This window comes from Balearica regulorum, chromosome 4 (genome assembly GCF_011004875.1).
Source record: "Balearica regulorum gibbericeps isolate bBalReg1 chromosome 4, bBalReg1.pri, whole genome shotgun sequence".
Taxonomy (NCBI): Eukaryota; Metazoa; Chordata; class Aves; order Gruiformes; family Gruidae; genus Balearica; species Balearica regulorum.
Genome location: NC_046187.1, coordinates 51025052 through 51050639, shown reverse-complemented (window position 1 = coordinate 51050639; position 25588 = coordinate 51025052). Strand labels below are relative to the sequence as shown.

General features: G+C 36.9%; 1 protein-coding gene across 1 annotated transcript in view; it reads right to left on the bottom strand.

Annotated features, from left to right (window-relative positions):
- Positions 1-25336, bottom strand: part of DLC1 (DLC1 Rho GTPase activating protein) — a 237895-nt gene extending 212559 nt beyond the window's left edge. Inside the window, 2 exon segments of the mRNA XM_075752097.1 lie at positions 7870-9037; positions 24791-25336. Coding sequence (XP_075608212.1) covers positions 7870-8925 — 1056 coding nt within the window. The 5' untranslated portion in view covers positions 8926-9037; positions 24791-25336.
- Positions 25337-25588: the final 252 nt, after the last annotated feature.

The window sequence follows — 25588 nt, the reverse complement described above, 5'->3', positions numbered from 1 at the left end:
ACACAAAGGAAGTCTGTGGGAAAGCATTCTTTAGCTTCCCAGATGGAGATAATATTTATGATACATATTTTCGTGAGAGCAACAGAGAAAATTCATGGTCATGTAACCACAATAATAGGAGTGCTTTATGACTGCCACTTTCTACTAATTACCATAGATAATAGGCATAATTTAAAAAACTTAGATCCAACTGTTTTAGTCCATTTATATTTTTGAACCACATCTTCATTATTAAGTGGTAAATTTAGGAAGCAAGTTTCAATGCAGAAAAGAGAAACAAATATTCATGACAGCCAAGAAAGTTTCAGTTCTTTAAAGAAATCATGATATTTGTTTTGCTTTACTTGCAGCTCTTGCCAGATTCTTCCCAATGCCTTCAAAATTATGACCATTTAATAGCAATTTGCAAACGCAGCAAATTCTTTGTGGTGAAGCAACTGTGGATCTCAGTTTATAGTTGCCCACTGTACTAACACTACAGACTGTAGCTCTGAGAAATGTGGGTAGCAACTAACCTTTCAAAAAGCTGTTGTGGCTTAGGATCTCTCATCAATTTTTGACGGTGTTCATATTCACATTATGAGTTTGGTAAAACAGATCCACGCTCTTTTCTAAAACCTTTACAAAGTCAGAAAAACTCTGAAAAACATTTAGAAAGTCTGAAAATGACAATATTTTTCCACTGTTTGAAAGATCACCTCTAAAAAGAGATTATCAGAGTTCCAATATTTGCATTTGCCATTGACCTTCACAAAACTAAGAAAAAACATTCCTTAGATGCCCAGATTATATTATTCATCTCTGTATTTGAAAACAAAGCTATTCTGACATAAGTGCAGGTCTGAATTGTACAGGAAATATAGTTAGAGAACCGTATGATTTGAAAGTAATTTTGCTGTGATGGTGCTTCTGTAGTCTCTAAGGTTACAAATTATTATAACACCCAAGTACAGCAAGGCACTTAAACATACTCTAAGACCACAGTAGTTCCACTGACATCCATTAATGCTTTTTTAGTGTCTAGATTTAAGCACTGAAGCCTTGGTTTCCCATGACCATACTGAAGCAGTGAAGCCTTGGTCTCCTACAACCATCCAAGCAACATTCATTGTTGTCTGCATTTTCAGAATTTCTAATGACCATTATAATCTGAGAATGTGGATTGTTTTCCAGGTTGTTGAATTGCTCCACTAGAATATTTGCAAGAGGATTATTTTTAAAAAATACTCAATGGAAAAACATAAACTGTGGGAAATGAATGCATTTAGACATCATGTTTTGTAAAGGTGCAATTAAAGATAACTGACTTTGAAAATCACCAACTTTTAGAGCTGTCATCTTCCTCTGGCTGACACATTTGCAGACTGAATCTCAGAAAAATGTAAATTCAGGATACAGCAAAATGCCCATTTCCATTTTTAATTAAGATTTCCTGTACATTCCTCTTGGTTTTGTTTGTACTTTTATCTTCTATGCTTGTCTTTCCTATACTGACCTGAATTATTGTTATAATGCAACACTAACAAATGTGCATCACTGTCAAGCCTACACATGCCAATATATTACTAGTTATGTAGTAATAGTTTAGACTGGATCCCTACTAAGCCAGCTTCTATTCAAAAAACCCCAAACCACCAAACAAAACCCAACACATTAAGAGTCTTAAAAGCTAAATTAAAAATTGGTATGAAAAAATAATTAATCATTAAATTATCCCTATTCAACAAAACCAGAGTTGAGGTAAAGGGAGATCAAGACTTCAAAAAAGACGTACTTGTAACAGGTCTGGAAACTTGGTCTCTGGTATTTTAACAGCAACAACATAAGAAAAAGATCTGAACTGTTAGATACTATTGTTCACAACAAGCTCACATGACTTTTTAAGTAAGAATCTAATGCTGACAAGTGAGTGCTCAGTTGAAAAGGATTATGTAATGTGAATAGTAGAGATGACAGGGAAAAAACTGTAAGGAAATCATTCCAGAAAATAGGGACCTCTTATGATTTTTTTGGAAGTTTTCCTACTACCTCTCCCAGGTAGCTTACTGGGAGGACTAAGCCAGCAGGCAAGGCTCCATAGGCTTCCTGTGGAGTCAATTTACATGGTGATTCAAGCAGAAGCTCCTGGAAGAACCCAACTTTCTAACTCACCATAAAAATCGTAGTTTTAGCCTTGTAAACCAGAATTTATTAGAAATTGTAACAGAAGAGAGTCAGCCTTCACATCTTATGGGCAAGCATAATATTCGAGTAGCAAAAATGGATGGAAAGGCTTAAATTCAACTAAGCAATTTTTTTGTTTTCTCACATAAGTTTAATTACAATTCATGAAACAATGAAACAAACTTTATTACAACAGTACAGAAAATGCAAAACTACACTTTAAAAACTCACAGCTTTTGTGGGGGGGACAGGCTCAGCTTGAAGGACATGTGTCACCCCGGGTAAACTTCTCCCCTGGTTTCTTTCTACATTTACTGCCATCCTTCTGATAATCTTTTTCTTAAATTAATTTGCATCTCATTGACACTGGTGGCTGCTGTCATGCTTAATGTTAGCTGTGTCCTTAAGCATCCCTTGCAGAGCACACAGCATTTAATCTAGAAATCTGGATTGAAATAGTAGCAATGATAGCGAGCATTTGGAAATAGCCCTGACTATTATACTCTTTAGTCTTGTAGGAATGACTTTGAGATAACATCAACTGTTTGAAACTGGAAAGCTTCTAAGCAGGCCACCATGAAGAACTGCAAGTAGTAAATATTAAAAGCAAAAGTCTCATAAAAGAGAGATAAGGAATTTGTACACCGAAACGTTTGTTTACTTCATTCCTTTTTCAGTGACGCATAAGCAAAATGTTTTAATGAGACTGAAATGCAGTCTGAGATTACCTGTGAAGAGAAAATGATAAAAATTCATCACATACACTCCAATTAGTTTGATATCCCAATTAGCCCTTCCTGAAGAAGTATTCCTAGGCTATACATTTTCTTGGAAGGAATACAGCTGACAAACAAATCACCAAATCAACAATACATCAATTACATTTCCCAAAACCAATCATTACATATCGATTTCTTCATCTCACTGCGTGCAGTAAATTTGCCAGTACTTTATCATCTGAAATCTTATAGAATTTATTAATACTTTTAATCAAAAAACTCTGTAGCAAACCAAATGTTTCACATTACAAGAGAACCTCAAAAGTTTCAGAATTAATACTTAATTTAGATAAGCAACCAGGACTTCAGATGGTGAACCAAAGTTTGTCTGAACTATTTTGAACTTGACTCCTAAGTCCAAAAGAGTTTATTTTTGGAAGACTGACTCCAAAGCTCTTTCTACGGACTTCTCAAAAAATTAGTGTGACAATAGCCTCTCTCCAGTGACTGAGCAGTTCTGGAACCTGTTTCTTCCACAGGGTAATGAAAATAACAATTTTAAGCATTGCAAAGGAACATTGCTTTGAGATGCCTGAGGAAAGGCCTGCTTTCAGAGCAGCAAATTTTTCTTTTCTTATATCATTACAATCTGGAATACAAAACATAGGACATAGAAAAAGTATTTCATTATTGCAATGAATGACAGATTTTCAGTAAACTGTGTTTAACTGCAAGTGTAAAGGCATAGAAATGTATATACCTTATCCAAACTAAGAAAACAATTGAACTGGTAACTAACAATTTTGACACGTAATCATTCATTTGTGTATGTTAACTCATTTTTTTTTCTTCTGACATTCAGATATTAAACTACATTGTATCAAACCAGCCCAAATACACGTGAGAAATGTTTCCTATATTTACTCCAGATTAAATCAGAATATAGGTCTTATGTTTGTGTATAGTCAGTGAAAAAATCTGTTTATCTTTTCAGTTTCCCCCCCTTCAATCTTCTGGCACTATCTTGCTAAGCTAATTTGTCGATTGAATTTTGCTTTTAAATATTAACTACAACTTCCTGAGCCTTATTAAAAGCCTCTTAATAATAATTCTATCTTTTTTCATGCAGAATGCTTTTCAACACTCCATCTCTTCTTTCCTTAAACGCAGGGATATTACAATCCCTTATGAACTGAGCCCAGTACTACTTTCTGTTATATATGGTGGTTTTGTTGTCTTTCCCCCCCCCCCCCCCCCCAGTCATGAGTAACTTTGCATTTTATTAAAAAGAATAAGTGATATATCATTATCCTACAGGAGAGAGAAATGAACAATCACAGTTGGTTCTCTAGTTGTTTCTCCCCATTTATATGGGACAATCACTAGACATAAAATCTAAGATGAGGTGGCAGAATGATGAAATATAGGGAACAAGTCAAAATTTCTTTTGCAAGTGGAGTTCACTGCTGTTTCATTTTTGGTTTAAATTTCATGGATTTTTACTCAAACTACTCAGAGTGAAACTTCACAATTATGACTGTCTACTCCTTTACTGATTCATAATGTAAAAGAGCTGTCTTAGCAGCTGGGATTTTTCTGGCTAACTCTGAGCTTGATGAGACTACCAGCTTGGAGAAAGCATAAAACAGGGCACACGCAAAAAATTGCAAGATCCTTTACAAGGTAATGGACATTTTTTTTCCCATTTTATGAATCAGGGGATAGTAATTATATATTCTCCTTTTGTTGGTATTTTAATAATGGATACTCTTCTGGTTTTGTATGATACTGTTCTCTAAAAGCTTTATTATATTATACATATGAATATAGACGCGAACTGTCAGGATGCCCCAGGCATTACAGCTTCCTCATTAGTTCCAAAGATTATTCCAATCTCTGCAAATTCAGAATGTACAACTCTCAAATGACTATTGAAAAATCGAAAATTTATTTAACCCAGGAAAGCATACAGGAGGGTCTAGTTGGTGTAGCCACATATAGTTAATCCATTTATGCTTCTGCTATTCTGAACCATCATGAACCATCAACTTCATGTTCTGGATAAACTGAATTGATTATCATTCAACACAACAACAGGATAGCTTGATAACTGTGGGATCTTTCAATTAGACCTAACATCATTAACTTCTCACAATTAAGTTCAGGCGTTTCCTATTTCTGAGCCTTAGGAAGTCTTTCTGGGAAAGCAAAGGAAAAGAGGGTGCTGTATATCAACAATCTGAACCCTGGTGACTTGAGGGAGCAAAGAATGCTGTAACAGCTGGACCTGTTTGCATAAAGTATCTTCAGTGTCAGTACATCCATCATGACTGAAGCAATTTACTGAAATGGAGCTAGTGGTGGTTAAAGATGCTAAACTTTAAGCCCTTAAAGCCTCAAACCTGCATTCATCTGCAGAGCAAGCACAACACATCCACACTGTCTCACCTCAGCTTCGGATTGAAGACAACAGATCAAAAGATAAGAAGGGAGGTCATGCTCTGTTGCCACCATTAAAAGCAGTTTAAAATATGTTAACAAGGAACAGGTTTTCAGAAGAATTTAATACCAGCAAGAGCAGAATGACGTCTCCTCAAAGGTCCTAAGATCTTAACTGTCATGGAAGTATCTGAAGTTCAGCACCTTTCTATTATGCCCCAAGGTGCCACCTCAAGGTTTGGGTGCCCAAATAACTTCAGCAATTTATCTCCATGTGCCTGTTCCCATATTCTGACCTCTATGAGTGCATATTTATGTAGAACTGTAATTGACACTGAGCATTAATCAGACAGTGGTGTGTTTTAGGCCTTAACTGCACTGTTTGAACTGCTGACCTTGAGAGAAAAGGTTTTATATACCGTTCCCAATCCCTTAAGTCTTCCTGTCACTGCAAAGCAAATACTTGACTTTTATGGATGGATTCAGTTTCAAGTCTGTTGTTTTTCTAATGTTTTGTTAAAATTACAAAAGTGGCTTTCAGGGAAAGTTTGTAAACATAGGCACATTTTTCATTACAGATTATTACCAACACAGGTTTTTGTAAAATAGCGTACGATTAGAGATAAGTGATAAAATCCTGCACGCAGGAACATTGTCTGTAAAAGTGTCCTGCGAACTTAGAGATAAACAATACCAGAAGCAACAGCAGATCATACCTTTTGCCTTTTGCCAAACATTTTACAGTTGTTGGTAGAGGCTTCTTTAACCAAACTGGTATGAGATCACTCCCCTTCAGATCTACAGACTCCGTCCCTTTTTACAGTACACACAGCTTTGCAGTTGCTGCAGCCACGTAACTCTCAACCTTCCTTGAAGCAATTGCTTGTTTTGCTCCTTTCTATGTTCACGTCCTTTCTTAGTTTTTCTCACTATTAGTCTCACTGGAATTTTTATATTCTGTCTTTTCAAATATTTAATGGCAAAACACAAATCACAAATATATTCTCAAATATACTTCTTGTGAGTGTACATTTAAAAGATGAGTACGTGACCTCAAAACAAGATACAAGGAGATACACGGAAACTAGCAACAAAGATATTAAAAAATATAGCATGGTACACTGAAAGCTAATGTGGGCAGTCACAGCACAGTGACTGTATCTGTACATAATAAAAAAGTTTTATCTGTATTTTCAAATGATAATTATAGGACTTTGAAATTACATTATCAAAATTAATGTTGATAACGATATAAATCATACACATAAATATTAACAACTATGCCTAGTAAAAAAAAAGAGATGCGAAAGTAGAGCAGCTGAGCATACAGTTATAATAGTTCTCAAATATGATATTAATTTAGTTAATTTTTTTGTTTTAAACTTGAACTGTTTTCTACAGATGGGTAAGTTTAGCATTTCTGGTACTGCTAGTCAGGTTTCTGTTTCTTAATCGTAACTCAGAGCCATACTTACTGCAAGATCAGTTGAACAGTTAACATGGTAACTGATTGCATGAATTACCAAAGGAAGATTGTATTTGAGGGCTTCTGAAACCTTTTGCAAAACTTACATACAGCTTCCAACCATATCAGTTGAATGTTAATATTTGCAAAGGGTTTACGCAAGGAAGCAATGGCTAGCAGCTGAGGATGCTGTGTTGGCATACAGTACTTTAAATCTGTGAATTTGTGCTCTAGTGAAACAACTACTGAGGCACTACAGCTGACAGAAAAAACCCCACACAAATAATAGAAACCAGATTTAAAAAAAAAAAACAACCACAAACCAAAAAAAACCCAAACAAAAGAAGCTAGATGACACCAAATGAAAAGAGGCAGAGAGAGGAGTAAACAGTTATAAATTGGTTATTAGCAAGAATAAGCAGCATAGCTGGGAAAGCCAGACTTTAAGACGAATTCTGTAGTGCCACAGCCAGCACATCTCTTCCCATGAAAGCCAACAGGACTTTTATTGCCAGGGAATCTGTCCATTAAAATTTTGTAATGGTACTCTTCACTTTGTGTAGACAGTTAAACTCTCTGGTTGCATTAAAATTGCAAAACATTATTTCAAACTCAGCAATACTTCTTCTTGCAAGAACATATGCTCATGGGGCTAAGCTGAAAAACCAAAGAACTACTGCAAAATATTTCCACTCCTCTAGATACAATCTGTTTCCTAAGAGGGCTAATGATACCTGATAGCAGCAGAAAACCAAAATTAAAACCAAACCCATAGAAGACACTTATTCATTTAGCCTTGAGAAAAACATATAAAATATAAAAAATCATATATATAAAATAAAGTGAATATAAGGCACCTTTCAAATTCACAGCTCAGCCATTTCCAGACCTTTAAAAGAGCTCATGAAACTCAGTTCTATAGACACATTATTCTCCAAGCCATTTGAAGAAAAATCTGACAAGTTATTGAAACAAGGCTGAAAAATACATTTTATATCCAATCCATTAGTCGTGGAATCACCTTCATAAGAAATTGGGGGAAAACATTAGAAAAAAAATCTCTGCAGTTTATGAGCATCCTACCTTTCTTTTGCGCAGTTTCACTTGGCTGTCTGAATATTCTTGTGTGGTCAAATTATCCCTTACATGTAAACACTGAATGTCTTCTGCTGAACTGACATTTGAAAGGCATTTGTTTTCAGGGGCCACTTGAGGTTCTGTGAAACCACTTTCATCCAGACCATTTTCCACTGCCGGGATGAGAGAGCAAGGAGAAGATTGCATAAGGCAGTCGCTGGATCCCGCTGCTGCACATAGTTGTCTATCACTGCTGATGCATGATTCAGAAGAAATCCCACTCTCTACCACATTACACTCAGACTTTCCAAGCCCATCTCTAAAAGCATCAGATTTCCGGCGCTGTTGTGCAATTACAGCAGTATGAAGCAGCTGCTTCCCAGGCATAATAATTTCTTTCACATTTGGAGAATTAGAAAGATTTTCTTTCTCTACATCTACTACTTCATTTAAGTCTTCATAATTACAAAGCTCTGGACTTTGGCCAATACTGCCACAAACATTGTCTTCTTCCATCTCCTCTACAGGAACTGTGTCACAGGCAGGTTCCTTACTTATATCTCCAATTAATCCAGATGCTTCAGCTGCCTTGTTACTCTCTGTTATTGGTACCATCTGTGTTAAGGAGCCTGCTCCATTTAAATTCTTCTCTTCATCTTTTGGTTCCTTTCCTACAGCAGTGATGGGGTAATTAACACTATCCAGGTTGAGTGCTGAATAGTCATCATCGTCATCAGACACATGGACTAGAGTTTCTGTGCTGGCCTCTAGAAAATGCTCCTCATCCTCGTGGTTATCGTTTTCATCCACCTCCTTTGAAATGTTTCCCAGCTGCTTTGCAGGGAAGCCAATCAGCTCCCCACTGTAACAGCACTCTGGAAAAGAAGCGCATTTTTCTTTCCGGTCCACACTCAAAACCTCATCTTTTTCCATACTTGTCTGCAAGTTATCAGCTACAAGTCCGTGACGACATGCTGTATTACACTCCACAGACTCCAAAACCAATCCCATCCATTGGGTCACATGCTCTTCCCAGCTTTTCTTTCTGATTGCTAGAGACATGTCATAACAGTTCAGCAGCAGGCTGCAACGTACCTTCTGCGGAGGACCAGAGGAGATGTCATGGCTGCTGTGTACTGCTCCAGAGGGAAAGAGGGTTTCATCATTTTAACATCTGAAAGAAATAAAAAGAGGACTAGGCTATTGAACCAATGCCAAATAGGAGGGGAAAAAAAAAAAAAAGAGAAAGGGAAGGAACAGTTTAAACAAAAGTGTAAAAGCAAGATAAGACTGCAGGACCAGAAGGACAGCAATTTAGAAGACTGTTTTGTTTAAAGTTTTAATACTTTTCATACAAAGCTTGACAGCACCCATAATTCAATATAATTTTTTTCTGATTACTCTCCAATGTCAAGTAAACAAGAATGGTATAAACAGGCACATGGACAGGCAAGTAGCTCCAGAGCCAAATTTTGACAATAAGTCTCTCTTCACTATGTGTGTCATAAGATATTAATTTCCATGGGTGTAAGTGGCATTATGTCTTGTGATTGCTTCGCACACAAAGTTATTTTGTATTTCCTCCTCATCCAGAGATACCCATGTAGTGCAAAATTTTGGCTGTTTTCCCAAGAGGTAGAGCAGAACTTGAGGGTTATTCCAAATTTATCAAAGTTATAACCCACTTGTCTTATGAGTAGCTTTGGCCCATTCAGTGGCTCTCACTTTTATTATTAGTATTATTTCACTCTCTTCAGGACAAGTTGTAATTACAAGTTGCAGGGGAAATCAGCTGTTGTGTGGTAATAAAAAATACAACCCTAGGAAAACTTATCTAAGGTTTTGGCATATTCCTTACCTTAAATACATTATAAAACCTGAAATAAAAAAAACCCCAAAACTGGTGAATATATTTGGGATCTATTATTGTAAGGAAGGGAGGAACCCCTTATTGAGGAGGGGGCTCTCCAGATGGCTAGGTTGTGAGCCAGTATGGTCAGCCCTAACTGTGCCTCTCACCTGGACCGTCGGGCTCTGCTGCAGCCCACTGTCCCCACTCGATTATCTAGGTGGGTATTTTTCACCAATTGCTGTATCGGGTCTTCTGGGTGATGGCATTTAAGATACGTTAATCTTGCGACATTGCAGGTACAAATTAGTACGAAGAAAATACCTCGTATTAATTTATGCATTATGAAACAAAATGAACAAGTTCTTTGTTAAATAACAAAACAAAACTTCTGGCCCATAAAACATTAGAGGTTCAAGGAGCAGACGCTTCTACTTTTCACTCCCTACATAAGAACTGTCAGCACTTAGCATGGATCTGCTTATTGATTTCAGCAATAAAGAAGATTAAGTACTGAGTTTGTTCTGGGTCATTTCAGTCCACTAAGGCAAATTCTGATTGCCCACCAGGCCACAAAGCTGCCTTGACAAATCACATGCCTGAAGGTATAAAAGTATTCATCTTGAAAGAAATGCAGAATTATGCCTGTGCAACTGAACCTCTGCAAATTATGTCTTGACAAACTGACTTTCAGGATAGAGTTGTACATTCTCCGAAATCTTTAACCTTCTTGAGGATGGCAAGCTTCATTTCACATTCACATTTTCCACCTCTGTGGAGACTGTGCTTAAAAAGAAAATATATTCATAGGGTAAGAGAATTCCATGCACAAGTCATTAGAGTGTGGGAGGCTGAAGAAAACGGAAAAAACCACACAAAGCCAGGCCAAAAAAATTTATCTGCTTTCAGAGGCAAAATTTGGTAGTAAGAAGTTAATACAGCTTTAAGATGCTCTTTTCGTTCCTAGCTGAATATGAGAGCAAGCCTAAATATTAAAATGTAAAGTCAAATTATTGTATAAATTTGTAATGCATTTACATTCTTATTCTGACTTCACTTCATATTTTTATTCTCTTACTATTTCTAAGTGTCTGTGGTCCAAAATTACCGCAGGGTGCAAATCAATAATGATAAGACTGTTAACTTCTGCTGCACCTTTTCCTGATCGACCCTAAAACTCTTCAGAAGCAATGAAATTAGTTTTACAAGACTACTGTGGTTTGCTTTGACATCTGAAAAAGGGCAGGTTTACTAAAAGGGGCTCTATGATTTCTGCTGCCCTCCATTAGCACTACTTGGAGTTGTACCTGGGTGCAACTCTTTTGTAGCTTCCCTCTCTCTCCCCCTACTAGAATATTAGCTCCATCTACAGAAAATTAAACGTGGTTGTTACAGCCATATAGGAGAATTTCTGACAAAAATCAAGAAGATACCAGGAATATTAAGTGTAGAAAGCTAAAAAAATGCAACTTCCTAATGACATATATGCATGCATCTACCTAAGATTTAGGCTGCTCTTAATGTGCAGAAAGCAGGCATTCAAAGAGTTAACAGGTGTGTGTTAATCTTGCTGCTGCTAAATGGAGTTACACGTGTGCAGAAAGGGGAGAACAGATCCCTTACTGTTTTTCATTTTTTGGATGTGGAGAGTTATATTTCATGGGGGATGAAAAACAAATAAATTTTACTTTAGGAACCCTTCTGTTTTACTTGTGCTATCACTAGTTTTGGCTGCCTCATGGACTGCAGAAAAAATGATTAAACAGGAGAATATCAAATACTTTGCTTGAAATGCAAGACAAATAAATATATGACAAGGGTACTTTCATTGTTCTCTAAAATATGGGCTTATGTTAGCACTGAGTAGGAAAAATTTACCTTACATATGCCCCCTCTCCAGGCAGCTTCAGCTACCAATCCCTGAAATCCCCTCATTCCCATGGTACATGGAGGAGCCCATAGTCTGGTGGAAGCTTACATTTCTTCCACTCCCCTGTCTGCATTATCTGCTACAATTCAGCTTAGAAATTCTTTTCCTACTATAATTGCTTGACAGTTATGGGCCAACAAGGAATTTTTTTCTCTCTTCTATGCCTGTATTCAGAATAACCTATTTCCTTTGCACTCATACGCAGGAACATAAGCTGTGCTTTGGAGGGCTGACTCCAAACCTCTCTAGACCTCTGAATGAGATTCATAACTGTGCTCCTTTCTCTGCCAGAGAACAAAGTGCGCTGCCACTTGCAGAAGAAAGGGTTCCTGCCTTGATCACTGCTTTTCTGCTATTGCTGCTCACTTTTTTTCTTTACATGCAGCATCTTTTGACCTCTGAGAAATGCCCCTCTCAAGTCCTTTTGTACTGTTCACCAAGGGAAGAAGCATCCCTCCTTCTCCCTTTCCGTCATCATCATCCCACAACTAGAAACCTTTATATTTGATTTTTCTAGATTTTTAAGACAAGCAGATGAACTCTTAGCAGTCTGTTGAAATGTTTTGTAGAATGAAAAGACCTTTTCTTCTGGTCAAAGCATCCGTCAGTATAATGCTGTCCACTCAGCTGCTCCCATAATTAAGACTCATATTTTGGTTTTACTTTTCAATAGCACTAAGATTGGTACTGCTTAATACTATTAACTGTCTGAAGAATAAGGTTTGAAACAAAATATGAATGATGGACAGAACAGGCTTGGTCCTGGGTGTGGACTTAAGGAATATTAGCGATATTGACTCAGTGGGCAATTCTTGATGAAAGGAAATGGAAGTGAGCAGTGGGTGATCATGCTGCAGCAGAATCCCCTTCAAACACCCTCTATGATGCTTCATGGTGTTTACAAAACAAGATCTCATTTTAGGTGGCTTTTTTTAATAATTTACCACCTCTCTCCTTTCACTGTAAAATATAATGGAAATGAAAAATAGGGCAAGCTTTTATGCTTGTTTATTTTTGGAAGTTTTGTATGAAATCTCACAGAACAGGTTGCAACAGATAAAGCACAGAGTGATGTGATGTATTAGATGAACCAGTAGGCTCTCCTATAATTAGATTGTCTAGCATTTTCCTTCAAGGAGGATTCCTGTGATTTTTTTCTGTGAAGTTCAAATTAAACTGTTCCCAGCAGGCTTTTGAAAATCAGACAGAGAAGTGCCCTTTCTTTATCTCATGAAATTCCATTCAGATATGGCTGTGTTGTACATTTTTCAAGAAGCTTTTTACCTTCTCTTGCTTCTCTCCTCAAGGAAACGTGATGGCCTACAAGAAGTGTCTTTAAACAAAACGGCCCGAATACCTACGAGTGACACCCTGCGAAAGCTGCGCAGGCTGCCGCAGGAAGACCTAGGAGTTGGAGCTAGAGTGAGAATGGAAAGGGGAGGAAGGAGACTTACTCAGATGTCTGTATCTGTGACTACCCAGACCCGTCAGAGACCCAACTCCCCTTCTGGGGCCCAAGATGGGACAAGAAAACCTCCCAGTTACAAGAGTGGGGAGGCAGGGGCACACGACCGGGGCTCTCAGGTCCTCCACCTCCTCCCTCAGCCTCCTAGGACACAGGATTGGAGACCACCCTGGTTTTCCCAGGCTGGAAGAAAGGGGTAAGGATAGAAACATAGGGCCATTCAGCAGCAACAGTCATGCCACACCATTGGAGTGGGAGGGCTATGGCAAAAGTAGGCGCAAATAAGCCACTGCCATGCAGGAGGACACCTCGGTGGCATCCCTGGCTGGCCAAGGCAAGGACAGCCACTGACCCAGGTCTGATATCCCCACCAGACCCACCATACTGACAATTCATTGCACCATGCATGACCTCCTCCAGATTGCAATAAAAAAAAGAAAAGGCTTTAGAAGGGAGAAAGTTGTGAAGAACACGGCAGAGTTTATCAAGTATGAGTGGCGGGAGAGTTTCAGCGAGGGCGGCCCAGGCAGTACAGCCCCTACCATCCTGCCAGTGGAATTCAGTTTTTGCTAATGCTTTACATGGGATGCAAATGTTTTCTGCGAAAAAATAAGGCAAAGCATTAGGCTTATGAACTTATACAGAGATGAAAGACTGTTTCAGTACATTTTTTACATAGCAGGCGTACGTAAGCAACTGAGATCAAGCAGAAATATTTATTTTGTTATCATTATTTTATCTTCGTTGGGCTGTGACCCCAGTCAGCAAACTTTGTTTAAGGAAGTCTGAGTGAACAGGGTCTGTTTCCTATAAACTAATCTTACATCTTCCTGGTCTGGCTTACATTCAGCTCTTTCAGTAACTCCATACCAAGCTCTGAGACAGAATGTTGTTTACAAATAATTTGAGATAAACCATAAGCCTCTAAGTCTTTGAACAGCTAGTTATTTTAAAGTATCTCCTGTTTTAGAATTTACAGTCCTTCCTTCTCTTATTTCCTGGACATATACCACCTTTTGGATTTTACTGACGTGGAGGCTCACCTTGTCTGCAGTTTCTATATAAACAGCCTTTACAATGCATAGGTATAGACCGTTCTAAATCCTGATGTCCTAGAATAGAAATATAAGGATTATTTGTTGTAGGGTCTTAATCTAGTGAATATCAGATGCATTTTCCCTAATTTATTTTATCTATAAAAGATAATAATATAGGATCAAATATTAAAAACTGTTTGAACTAATAACTATTTTGAAAATATTTACTTTACTCTGAAAATCAGAAAAGATGTAGTACTTTTAAGACAAGTACGTCTCAGAATGAAATCATAAAACAGTTGAAAACTTTCATATAAATTTTAAAGATAAGGTTTGCATATGTATGCATGTGATGAACTTGTATATTATAAATGTCAACACAGGCCAGTAATATAGCTGTTGCTGATTTTTGTACAGATAAACACAAACATAGCCCAATAGTCTCTTTTTTACATTGTTGTAATTTTCTTTGAGGCTATGTCTTCCTGTTTGTTTTCAGCTATGAATTGGTGGACAGAAATAGAAGTGCAGTCTTTCTGTAGCAGTGCAAGGTGGTAAGTAATTAATACTTGACTGAAATGCATAGCCCAAGTCCTGCTGGCTCCAACAGACGATTTGAGACTTCTGTGAAAGCATGTGGAGCACACCCGATATTCCCATTTTTCAAGAAACGCTAAGGAAGTCCTGCCTATGCTACGACAAACAGGAATATTAAAACTGATTCCGGTACAATGTATATATGGTTCTGCTTTAAAAATTATTTTTAAAGGACTCAATGAGATCCATATAACTATAGAGACAGTACAGCTTACTAGACACTGCTCACCTAAAATTTTTCTCTTTTGCTTCATTCTGCAGGCCTTTCAAGACAAAAAGTATTAAAAGTGAAGTGAATGACAAAAGTTAAAAATCCTAATCCGTCTCCTTCCTTATACTTTGTTGATGAATTTTTATTCTGAGAAAGTAATATTAACAACGTTGTTGGATACATAACATTTAAGATCAGAGTTTGTTTCTTAATAGAGGTTGCTTTCACCTGTGAGATAATAAAAATTTTGCTAACAGTTTCACTCAGGTATAACTATCCGAATGGAAATTTTTCAGCAACTTAACACTCTGGTCATACAAAGTGAGACAGATAGGGAGAGTTTCTGAATGTATTTATAATACAGTCTTAGGTGGCAAAGGACTGAATGATATATTGCATTATTTAGGATTACTAAAAGTCATAGGCTAAGATTTTGGTGATATTCTAATACAAGTGCCAATCCCCAAAGTTTTCTAAAAGAGGAAGAATGAATAACAGCTATGTAAAAAATATAGCGATTTAATTTTACAGAAAATGATGTTTCTTTTTTTTATTGAAATATTTCTATGCAACATGAGAGTGTGACATTCTACCATGTGAACCATAATAAAAAGCGCTTTCTGGAATTATTCTTGGTCCTCATTTTCTGTAACATACTTTAAAATAATAGGCAATATTAAGAAAACCGTATGAAACACTCTTGAACACTAGTGTTGGAATGATATTGCGTTGTGCCTTCAATATACACCAGAAACATGCACTGCTTTGGACAGCGTGGCTTTGGTACCAGTATTTATTACAGAGGTAGGAACTAAGCGCAACATACAAACATTCCTACCAGCACATATCTTATAATATAGGATTTTAAAAATAGACTGTTTCAATGCACCACCAATTGCTGGCCAGCTGTAGAACAAACACAAAAAATGGCAACAGATAACAACCCTCAGATAAGTCTGAGGAACTGACTTGTGCTGAAATGTCAGTTAGAAGAAGTTTCAGGACAAGAAAATTAAGTGATCAGGAATGAACTGGTAAAATTGAATAACAATACTCAAATGAGAAATTACTGAACTTGTAACCCTGACAGATACCCAAAGTTACTCTCTCTGTAGACAGGAACAAAAGGGAACAATTACGATGCCTGCAAGGCAGAGGGGGGAAGTCTGGGCAGCTGCAAGAGGGACGTTCTACCAGACTAATAGCAAATGCATTTGGAGTCATAGACATGTTTTATTTGAGAAGGGAGATGCACAGGGACAGAAGGGATCCTGACCAGGGCTTGGAACAGGTGTTCGAAGTACAGCCTTTCTAGGGCAAGAAAGAGACTCTTTTTCCAATCCTCTTCTCTCTGAAGAGGAAGCAGAGGGATTTTTGGCCCACAAATTCCAATCTCCTTACTAAGCCTTATGGGTGGTATTCTCTGCACAACAAGAAGGCTGGAGGAACAGGGGGAATTACTCAGCCTTGGGGTGCTGCGAGCAATGGTGGGATGCACCAAAAGTGGGTTTTAAAATCAAATCAAAGACCACTTGGTCCTGAACTATATGCTTGCAAATCTGATCTCCATATGCAGTAAATCTTAGGAAGAATGAAAATAAATAAAGAAAAAGAAAACAGAAACCCAAAAGTTAGAATATATGAGAAATTTTTTTAAAGAGGGAGATTATTAATAGATTTTCAAAGGCAGCTATTAGAATCTGTGCTTTATAGGTTATTCAGGAGAAAAGCAGTGAGGTGATAAAGTGTGTTAATGATACAGAAGGACCCAAATGCAGTAGAGAGCTAGGAGATAAAATTGCATATAAATATATGTTAATATATATAATGGTATGCAGTTATAAAAAATAATTCTAACTATAAATGCATAATAAAAGCCTCTATTATATCTGCTACCAATCAGGAAAAAAACCCAAAACTAAGAATCACTGTGGCTGGTAATCCGGAACTGAATTTCAAGTACAGGGAGAATTAGAAAGTGTGTAGCACAGTAGGCAAAAGAGAAACTGAGCATAAAGTGGCATAATAATGTTTTCTAAGTTCTCACTATTCCATGAACTGAAAACTGTATGCAGTTACGGTCATTTCATCTTGGAAAGAGAAACGGAGCAGGAAAAGGTATGGCAAAAAACCAGTAAAGACAATGAAAAGTATGGTATAGCTTCTGTCTGAGGAGCCATGAAATAGGCTAAGATTTCCTGCCTGGTAAAGAGAGGATTTAGAGCCATAAGAAAATCAACAGTATCATGAAGAAGAAGAAGAAGAACACTTATTCATTGTGCCTCATATTACAGGATCTTGCAGAGGACCAAAGTAGAAATAGAAAGCGGAAATACTAAAACAGAAATTTATTTTTTTTTTTGCTTATGCATCTAAAGAAATAGAATCTATAACATAAATATAAATTATACACTGCAAAAAATCTGTGATTTCTGGTAGAAGAAAAACCACACAAGGTGTTCATCAATCCATGTACCTGAAGTTATTCTTGTGACTTGATAAGGATTTCCTTTCCTGTGGCGATCAGTGTCATTACCCCTTTAGCAAGTTATTTTCTTTTCTCCTTTATAGATTCTGACACGTCACATGTGCTCATTATAGTTTACTGTCAGTGAAAATGTGTAATACTGTTAAGGTTATTAACATCCTTTCTTTAAAAGACATTTAACATGTTACAAAAATCGTGATACTGTCCAGCAGTTATAAGATCTCACTACATAAGACGCCCCAAACTATAAAGTTGGCAAGTTGTTCAGAGACATCCAAAGTCTTGCTTGTCTTGTGAAAATATTATTGGTTCCTAAGATATGAGCCCAAACTTTGTCAATATGCCTTAATTTATTATTAGAAAACACCAAAGTAAAGCAACTCCATGCTGTTTTCATTCCTCCTCTAAAAGTAGCTGCATTACCAGTGCTCATCATCATACAAAGAAGGGTTTTACTTATAGCCAACATGTGATTACAGTGGGTTTTAGCCTGGTTGCGTTTGTATTTGGTTCATTTCCAGTGCTGAGCCTCAGATCAGCTAAGCCTCTTCCTCAAGGATGACAAAAGGGAAATGACAGGATCCAAACTGATCCACAGTTATCCAGGCTTACTTAAGATCTGTGTTATTTACACCCAATTTAATTATCAAATCAAAACCAATTTAAAAAAAAAAATTAAATATCCAACTTTATATTTTTTTTACCATTTAGTATTCATGAATACTCAATAAACCAGAAATATAATTTTTTCAAGTATTCATAGTATAATTATACTATACTGTAATTTTATTAATGGTATTTTAATATATTAATGAACAGCATTAAATTCTTATTAGCTGTTATAATAACCCATCACCTTCACCATAGCATCATTCCAGAGTGACAACAGCCATCAAATTTTAACTGCCCACAAGAAAGAGAAGAGGTTTTAAGCCAAAAACATTTTCTAGCATAGAATTTTTTAGAAGAAAATCAGAACCATGATACCTAGCAATTCTGATCTGTGAGTCTGCTGGTCTTCAAAATTTAGTAGTTTGAAAGCTATTACACAATCTTGATTTCAACATAATATAAATTGCTTATTTCTTTGGAACGTATAAAAGTAATCTAAGATGTAAAGGTTTGGACCTTTCTTTTTACATAGGTTTTTCTTGCTTCCTTTCTGGAATTTAGGGTTAGGATTTTTTTTCTTTTTCAAAATGGAGGTCTTCTATATGGAAATTTCATTGCCCTTTCAATCCTCGTCCCAAATAATTTCTGCTCTCTACCTCCAGAGAACAGAAAAATCACACAGTAGGCAGATTCCTTACACCACCTTTCCCCCACTCCCTTGACTGGAAGCATCTTGAAAAGAAGACATGAAATGAGAAAAGGTCATCCCATAGGACATGGCAACCTAGAAAACTGTTACGATTATCTTTGGTCTTGAGTTAGGATAATTTTTTCCCAAACCTCTTTCCCCCCCCGGCCCTCCGATGGAAGAAATTCCATTTTCTAGCCAAGACCAGTAAAAACCCCTAATTTTCTAGCTACAGGAGGTCCTTTTGAAAACAATATAAATTAACCAGATTGTATTCCTGATGCCTTTTAGATTTAAAGTTCCAATATAGTGTTTCCATTTAAAGAAAAGTTGCTGGTGCTTGTTATAGCCATGAGCTATGAAATCTGAGGCACTGTGGACAATGACTTTTGGCAACCAGTCCGTTTACTGAATAGTAGGAGGCATGATTTCATTCCTGGTGTAGACAGGGCTAAAAAGTATTTTTGACATTATTATGCATATACTTTGTACATAAAGAGTTTAGAATTATTTTGTCCCATCAATAAAGACAAAATTATTATTGTCAAGAGTCTAGAGAGAATGACTACTGAGATGGCTGTTCCTTTTGGTGGGAATGAACCAATAATCATGTCACTTTGAATTTCATTTTCGTGCACCTGTAAAAAAGTACTACAAGCAAACCGAGCAAGTATTTCTGGAATGTAACTGAAGATGTGAAAAGCAAAATTAATCAAAATGGTTGCTGTACCAGGTATTTCCTTGAAACTAGAGAGAGAAATAATGTGTAGTGCACACTGAGTGTTTTGTAAATGCATTGGGGGACCCAACTAAGTCCACTTCGTTCAAGGAAGGGAATGTAAAAATTTAATTTATTTCCCAGGTTGGTGAAATTGGGGGCAAAAAAGTTTGCATCAGAACAAAACCTTGCAATCGACTGCTTTTCATTATAATATTCTTATTTCAGAATTCAGGAAGCTTATTTTTCAAAAGACTTGTGTACACTGTGTTTGTATCTCACATCTTTACCCCCTTTTTCTCTGCCTCCATAATAGTCATAATGAGAATATGGCTGTTACAGTCATAGTCAACAGACCACCTCCATAGTATTTTCCAGAGATACACAATTCCAAACTCATCAGCTGGTTTCCCGAATTTATGATGATACTCTCCTACTGAGCATCTGTAGCCTGCTTGGAAAGACATGCTCAACCCTGGAAATTAGTGTTCCTGAGTAAACGAATACAGGAAAAAATAAAACAGGTGACCCTTGAGCTCATGCAGATGTCTTCCCTTGATTTGAAAACTAATTTAGGTCTATTTCCTTTACCAGCTGCCTATACTCACACGACATGCAAAAGATTTTTTAAAATATTTACCTATATATCCAATTAAGCTGACAGTGACTCAAGATTTCGAAGTTGCCAGGAAGGCATTGACATCTCCTGCACATAGGTATTTAATGGAACAAAAATGGAGATTTGTCTCTGCACGTGGAATCTTCCAAGTCCAGCTTCTGCTGTGGAGGGTACAACTCTTTGAGACCATCCCTTCAGCAAAACCTTCTCATTTTAGCACATTTTTATTGAGAGCTGCCACCTCTAATAAAACAGCATTATCCGAAGATAAACTATTCGAGCAAAATGAAAAGCACTGTCTGCCCTTTACCCGTGGACAAAAAAGCGTGTAATGAATTTAACAGTACAACTTCCAGTGTGTTGAACCTCTCAGGACTGCTCAGAAGCGGGGGGTTAAATGCTGCAGACTGAAACAGTGAATCCAAAGCAAGTCTTCCTTGCCCATTACATGACTGTGTCTTGCAGGAGAAAATTCACTAAGAGAAGAAAATAGGTTCACATTTTGTGATGGTCTTAGCAAAGATGTTAATAATACAAAATTAAAGTTGTTGGATGCTCTTTAGTAAGTTGCAGCTATACAGTTGTGTAACCTGAACTACTTTGGCTAGGCAAATTTCTCACTGGTTCATCTCGTCTCTTCCATTTTCTCTTAGCTCCCTTCGCCAAACAACACTTTGCAAAGGTCCTCCATACTATTATAGATTTTCCTCATTTCTCAGTCTAATGGAATTTTCTTTTTCAATCTCACCACTGACTCCCCCTTATGCAAAGTGAAATTTTGGATCATGAGGCAAACTGTCCACAAGTACAGTGATGTTTGAGTGGTAACATTTAATTATTCTAGCATTAAAGACTATTCGTCATGGTTGAGATCTAGTGCAACAGACTGTATGAAACTCTCACCGCTAAGACCTACCTAGCCTGGAAAGCCTAGAGCTGATAAAGCGTGAGCTAGGGAGTGGGAGAACCACTAGAGATTCAGAGGTAACAGAAGGTGTTTATAAACTTTCCTAAAGTTCAAGGGCATTTAATCCAAACCTACTGGATTTTGACACAAGGTATAATGAAATAGCTATCAGGAAATATCATGAATCAGAGTAAGAAAAAGAAGAGTCTAGAGGGAAGTGAAGGCAAGAAGCAGAGAGTACATTGTATGGCTTAAATTGTTTTTAATGTAAATACAGAGGCTTGCCTTAGACTGTATGTATCTGTGTTAAGTAGCGGATGTACAATATGCCAGAGATAAAACGCCAGGCGTTTCTAATTTCAAAATAAGCAATTTTCCTCATTCAAGAGAAACAAGCAATTATGGAAATAGTGGATTTGAAATTCTCTACCAACAGACTGTTCTTAAAATAAGTAGTTTCTAAAACATCAGCAAATATCAATAGTGAAATATGGGCTACAGTCACCAGCCCAAAAACTTCTTCAGATTCAGTATTGATAATTATTTCCATAAAAATAAAAATCACAAACCCAATATACCTAGGATTTGCATGTGAAAATTCTATACAAATTTGGTTTGGAGTATTATTTTTTTATATATATATACACACAAACACATATGTATAAATGCACATGTACACACTATATATAAAAATATATAAAAAAATACACCTGTGTATACAGCCAAGTTCAAAGTCCTTACTAAGTATTCACACTGATCACCATCTTTGGAGATATTTAAAACCCAAGTGGACAAGGCCCTGAGCAACCTGCTCTAACTGGCCCCACTCTGAGTGAGGGGTCGGACCGGAGACCTCCAGAGGCTCTTTCCTATTAGGAAAGGAATCAAGATCGAGCCCTTCCAGATATGCTATTTCAATTGCTTTTACCTCCGTGTTACTCCATATTTGTCTTTTTCCTTTTTGTTTTGTAAAAGGAACAGATCACCAATACAAAAAACATCTTTTATTTTTTTCTCCAGACAAACAGACAACAGAAAATGGAACCAGATGACTAACAGAAGAAAGGAGAATACTCTAAAATATATCGCCTTTCTGAGAAAAAGAGAAAACTATTCATAAGTTCTCTTCCTCCTTCTGCTACTGCCCTCCTCAGGGAACCTTTATATCAAAGAAGATACTTTTCAGCAACAAAATTCATGTTAAAAACAACAGAAAAAAATAATATAAAATTCGGCTTAACACTTCTGACAATTAAAAAAATAAAAATGAATTAACTTTTGAGACTTATGAAAAAGACAAAATGAGCATCCTTCTATTGTTCCACCATCTAACGAATAATTTAAAAATGATTTTAAGCTCAGCAATTTAAAAGAATTACCATAAATCCTGCCTATTCAAAAACTGCCTGCCCAAGCTGTTATCTTGCTTTTTATTTTCTTTTGGGAGAGAATACATTTTGCTTTGTGTTACAGAGATCTTAATGAATTAGGCCCAAACAGAAAAACTAATTTTGTTCAAGTGCTCTGATTATGGAATTTAACATGGAGGTCAACAGGTACAATGTTCAAAAGAAAATAAGTTAGCAGGCACATAAATTTATGGTGAAGGAAATCAATTTGAATATTTTCTATTACATGAATGTAACCACTTGCATTAATTTTCCTCAAGGCTGCAGACATTCATTCTTCTTCTTAACTGTTCAAAGGAGTAATCTGATATAGCTATTTGGGCTATGTTCTTGTTTCAAATTAAGAACATTAACATTTCTGAAGGAACAGAGCAAGGTCAAAAACTGCAGATGGTCAGTGCTAGATTGTATTCTTCTCATTTTCCATGTTCATTATTGTTATATACCTATGAAATATTTTTCAGGATTTTTTAGACCATAAGTTTTCTGTGAATTCTTTTTCTTGAACAACATAATCTTAACAAACAAAACCAGGATAACATAGCAGAGAATTTAAGCAAGTAGAACCAGGAGTTGAATACTAACAGTGATTTGTCTTCAGGACTTTAAATAAACCTCCTAAATCACAAAGACAGGCAGCTATCTGTGTTACATTTTATTATATAGTTTATTAGAAAATTCAGTGTTAAATGAGAAGATAATTTCTGGGTTCTATTCTGTTGTCCACCCTATAGTTCAACTGTCTCATGTATCAAGTATTTTCATCTGCAAGTGAGATCAGATGAGGTCATTATATCCTTTAAAACCCAGAAGACAGTGCTGCAGAAGAAGGAGCCCCTTGATACGGAATAATTATTTTTATTATTTGGTATATTCTCTTCAGTTTAACTAGAGCACTCGCTGGTACTAAGTATGTACATGCATACTTGCAGAAGCAAGTATGGGAATACAGTGCAGTAAAAGGCACTACTGCTAAATCCCTTGAGACATCAAAGTTCCAGCACAAATTTCATGAGAGTGACGCAGAGACTCAGCCATTCAGATTCCTCTCAACTTCTCAGTCCCACCATGTACCTACCACAGCTCTCCCACCTCAAGGCACCAAAGTGGAGAAGGTTCTCCATAAGCAAATGAGTGACTGTGACTTTAAAATTCACTCCAGGATGTACCCAGGGACAACTTGCTGCCTACCAGCTGTTCCCGGTCCTCTTCCGACCCATGCCCTTCACAACCCAGAGCCACTTCTGACCACCACGAGCAACTTTCTTCTACCCAAACGGCAGTAAAGCGTACAATTCTCAATCTATTGCAGAGGAGGTATTTGACCCCATTCTGGAGTATTTACTGGTCCTTCATGTCCTTTCACACCACAAAGTCATTTCATTACTCTCCAATAATTTTGAAAAAATATTCAGCAAAAACACAGTTAAAAACTTCTTGAAATATGTGAACAGATGACTCCTGTTTAGTTACCAATCTGGCCAATACCTATATGGAGCCTTAATGATGCACATAAGTAAGAAAGAATCTCTCATATCACTTACAAGTAACAACTGTCACTTTAGATTTTCAGAATGACAAAGGATTGTATATAGATTGCCATGAAAAATGCTTCTGATGTCTATAACTATTTAATAATAAAATTACCACTTTATGTAAAATAGCAGCAGCTCCATTCACACATCAGTTAAATATCCCAAATTTTCCCTAAACGCCTGAACACCAGATTCTCGTTATTTTTCATAGTTAAACGTTTACTAGGTGAAGAAAACAACTGAGTAAATTCATACAACTACACAGAAACTTACAGTCAGCTGACATTTGCTTAATCTTGCTTTCCCTCTTCTAAATGCTAGAACAGCACACCCCAAACTGCATATCTAATCATATGTTACTAAAAATAACCTAATTTAGCTAATGCCAAGAAATAAATCTTGGGATTTCATATGTAGAGCATACCCATTTAAGAGTGTATTGTCAGTTATAGCACAAACTTCATCTAAGAACTGAGGAAAAGCTAGAGACCAAGCCCAGCAGAGGTATAACTGATATATCTACATAAAACACTGCTCATCATTACTGCTGGAGGGGAGGGAATGAAAGGGAAGGTGGGGGGAGAGAAAAAACATCGCCCTAAATGCCCTCCCTGTTGGCAAATGAGTTGAAAAAAGAAATCATTCACACATCTAGCTTTCCTATTTAATGTCCATTAAAAAATATGCAAGCAAGACCATGCAGCTCTATTTATATATGAATGCAAATAAACAAAGTTCAGCATATCAAGCATATTTTTAAAAGATGAGGAAAAACGCACAAGAAGATTTTGTTATAGATCTGGCGCATTTTGATAAACAGAATTGGCACAGTCTACAGCTAAATGTATGTTTTAATGATTACCTCCAGTTTTAGCGCTGAGATCCTGAACGCAGAAAGCTCCAGTGCTGGATACTGATTGTTTCTTTGCTGATTTTTCTTTTCTTTTTTTTTTTTTTTTTTAATAATTAATTTTTGATAGTTTAAAGTACAGAAAGATTCCAAGACAGCCTTACCTAGATGAAGAGAATCTGGAGTTCGGATATAACCTCCCTAAAATCTTTGGTCAATAAAAGAAAAAAAAAAAACCAAAAAAACAAACCAAAACGAAGGCGCAAACAAACAAACAAAAGAGCCCAGTCCCAGTTAGCTTCTGCTAGCATAAAAGTTGAGATTTCGCTACTGAGATCATTGCTCTATTCTAAGCAGTTTTGCTCAATGTGTGAGTCTAACAAAAACACCCTCTGCAGCTGGAGGGAGCCTTAACTAAGCACGAGCCTGTCAAGCTTTTCCCAGTGACTTCTGTCTACTAAATTCAGACTGATGTTTTGTGAAAGGGGCCTCAACAACCAGGCCCAGATTGCCTGAAAAGTATTTCCTGCCTTTGAGAGAGAGGGAGAGGGAGAGGGAGACTGAGCGCGAGTCCGCCTGCCTGCGCCAGGGAGAGGAGAGCGCACGGGAAGGGGGGGGGGGGGGGAAGAAAAAAGACCATAAGACCGAGCATTTCAAGACATCCAGCTTAATACCCTGCTGAGCTATTTCTGTCAAATGGGAAGATCTGTGCTACAGTTACATAATGTAAAAATGTTTTCAAAGCCCTCCCTCCAGTTTTGTTGTTGATTTCTTTTCCTTTGAAAAAATATTATATACATGTCGATTTTG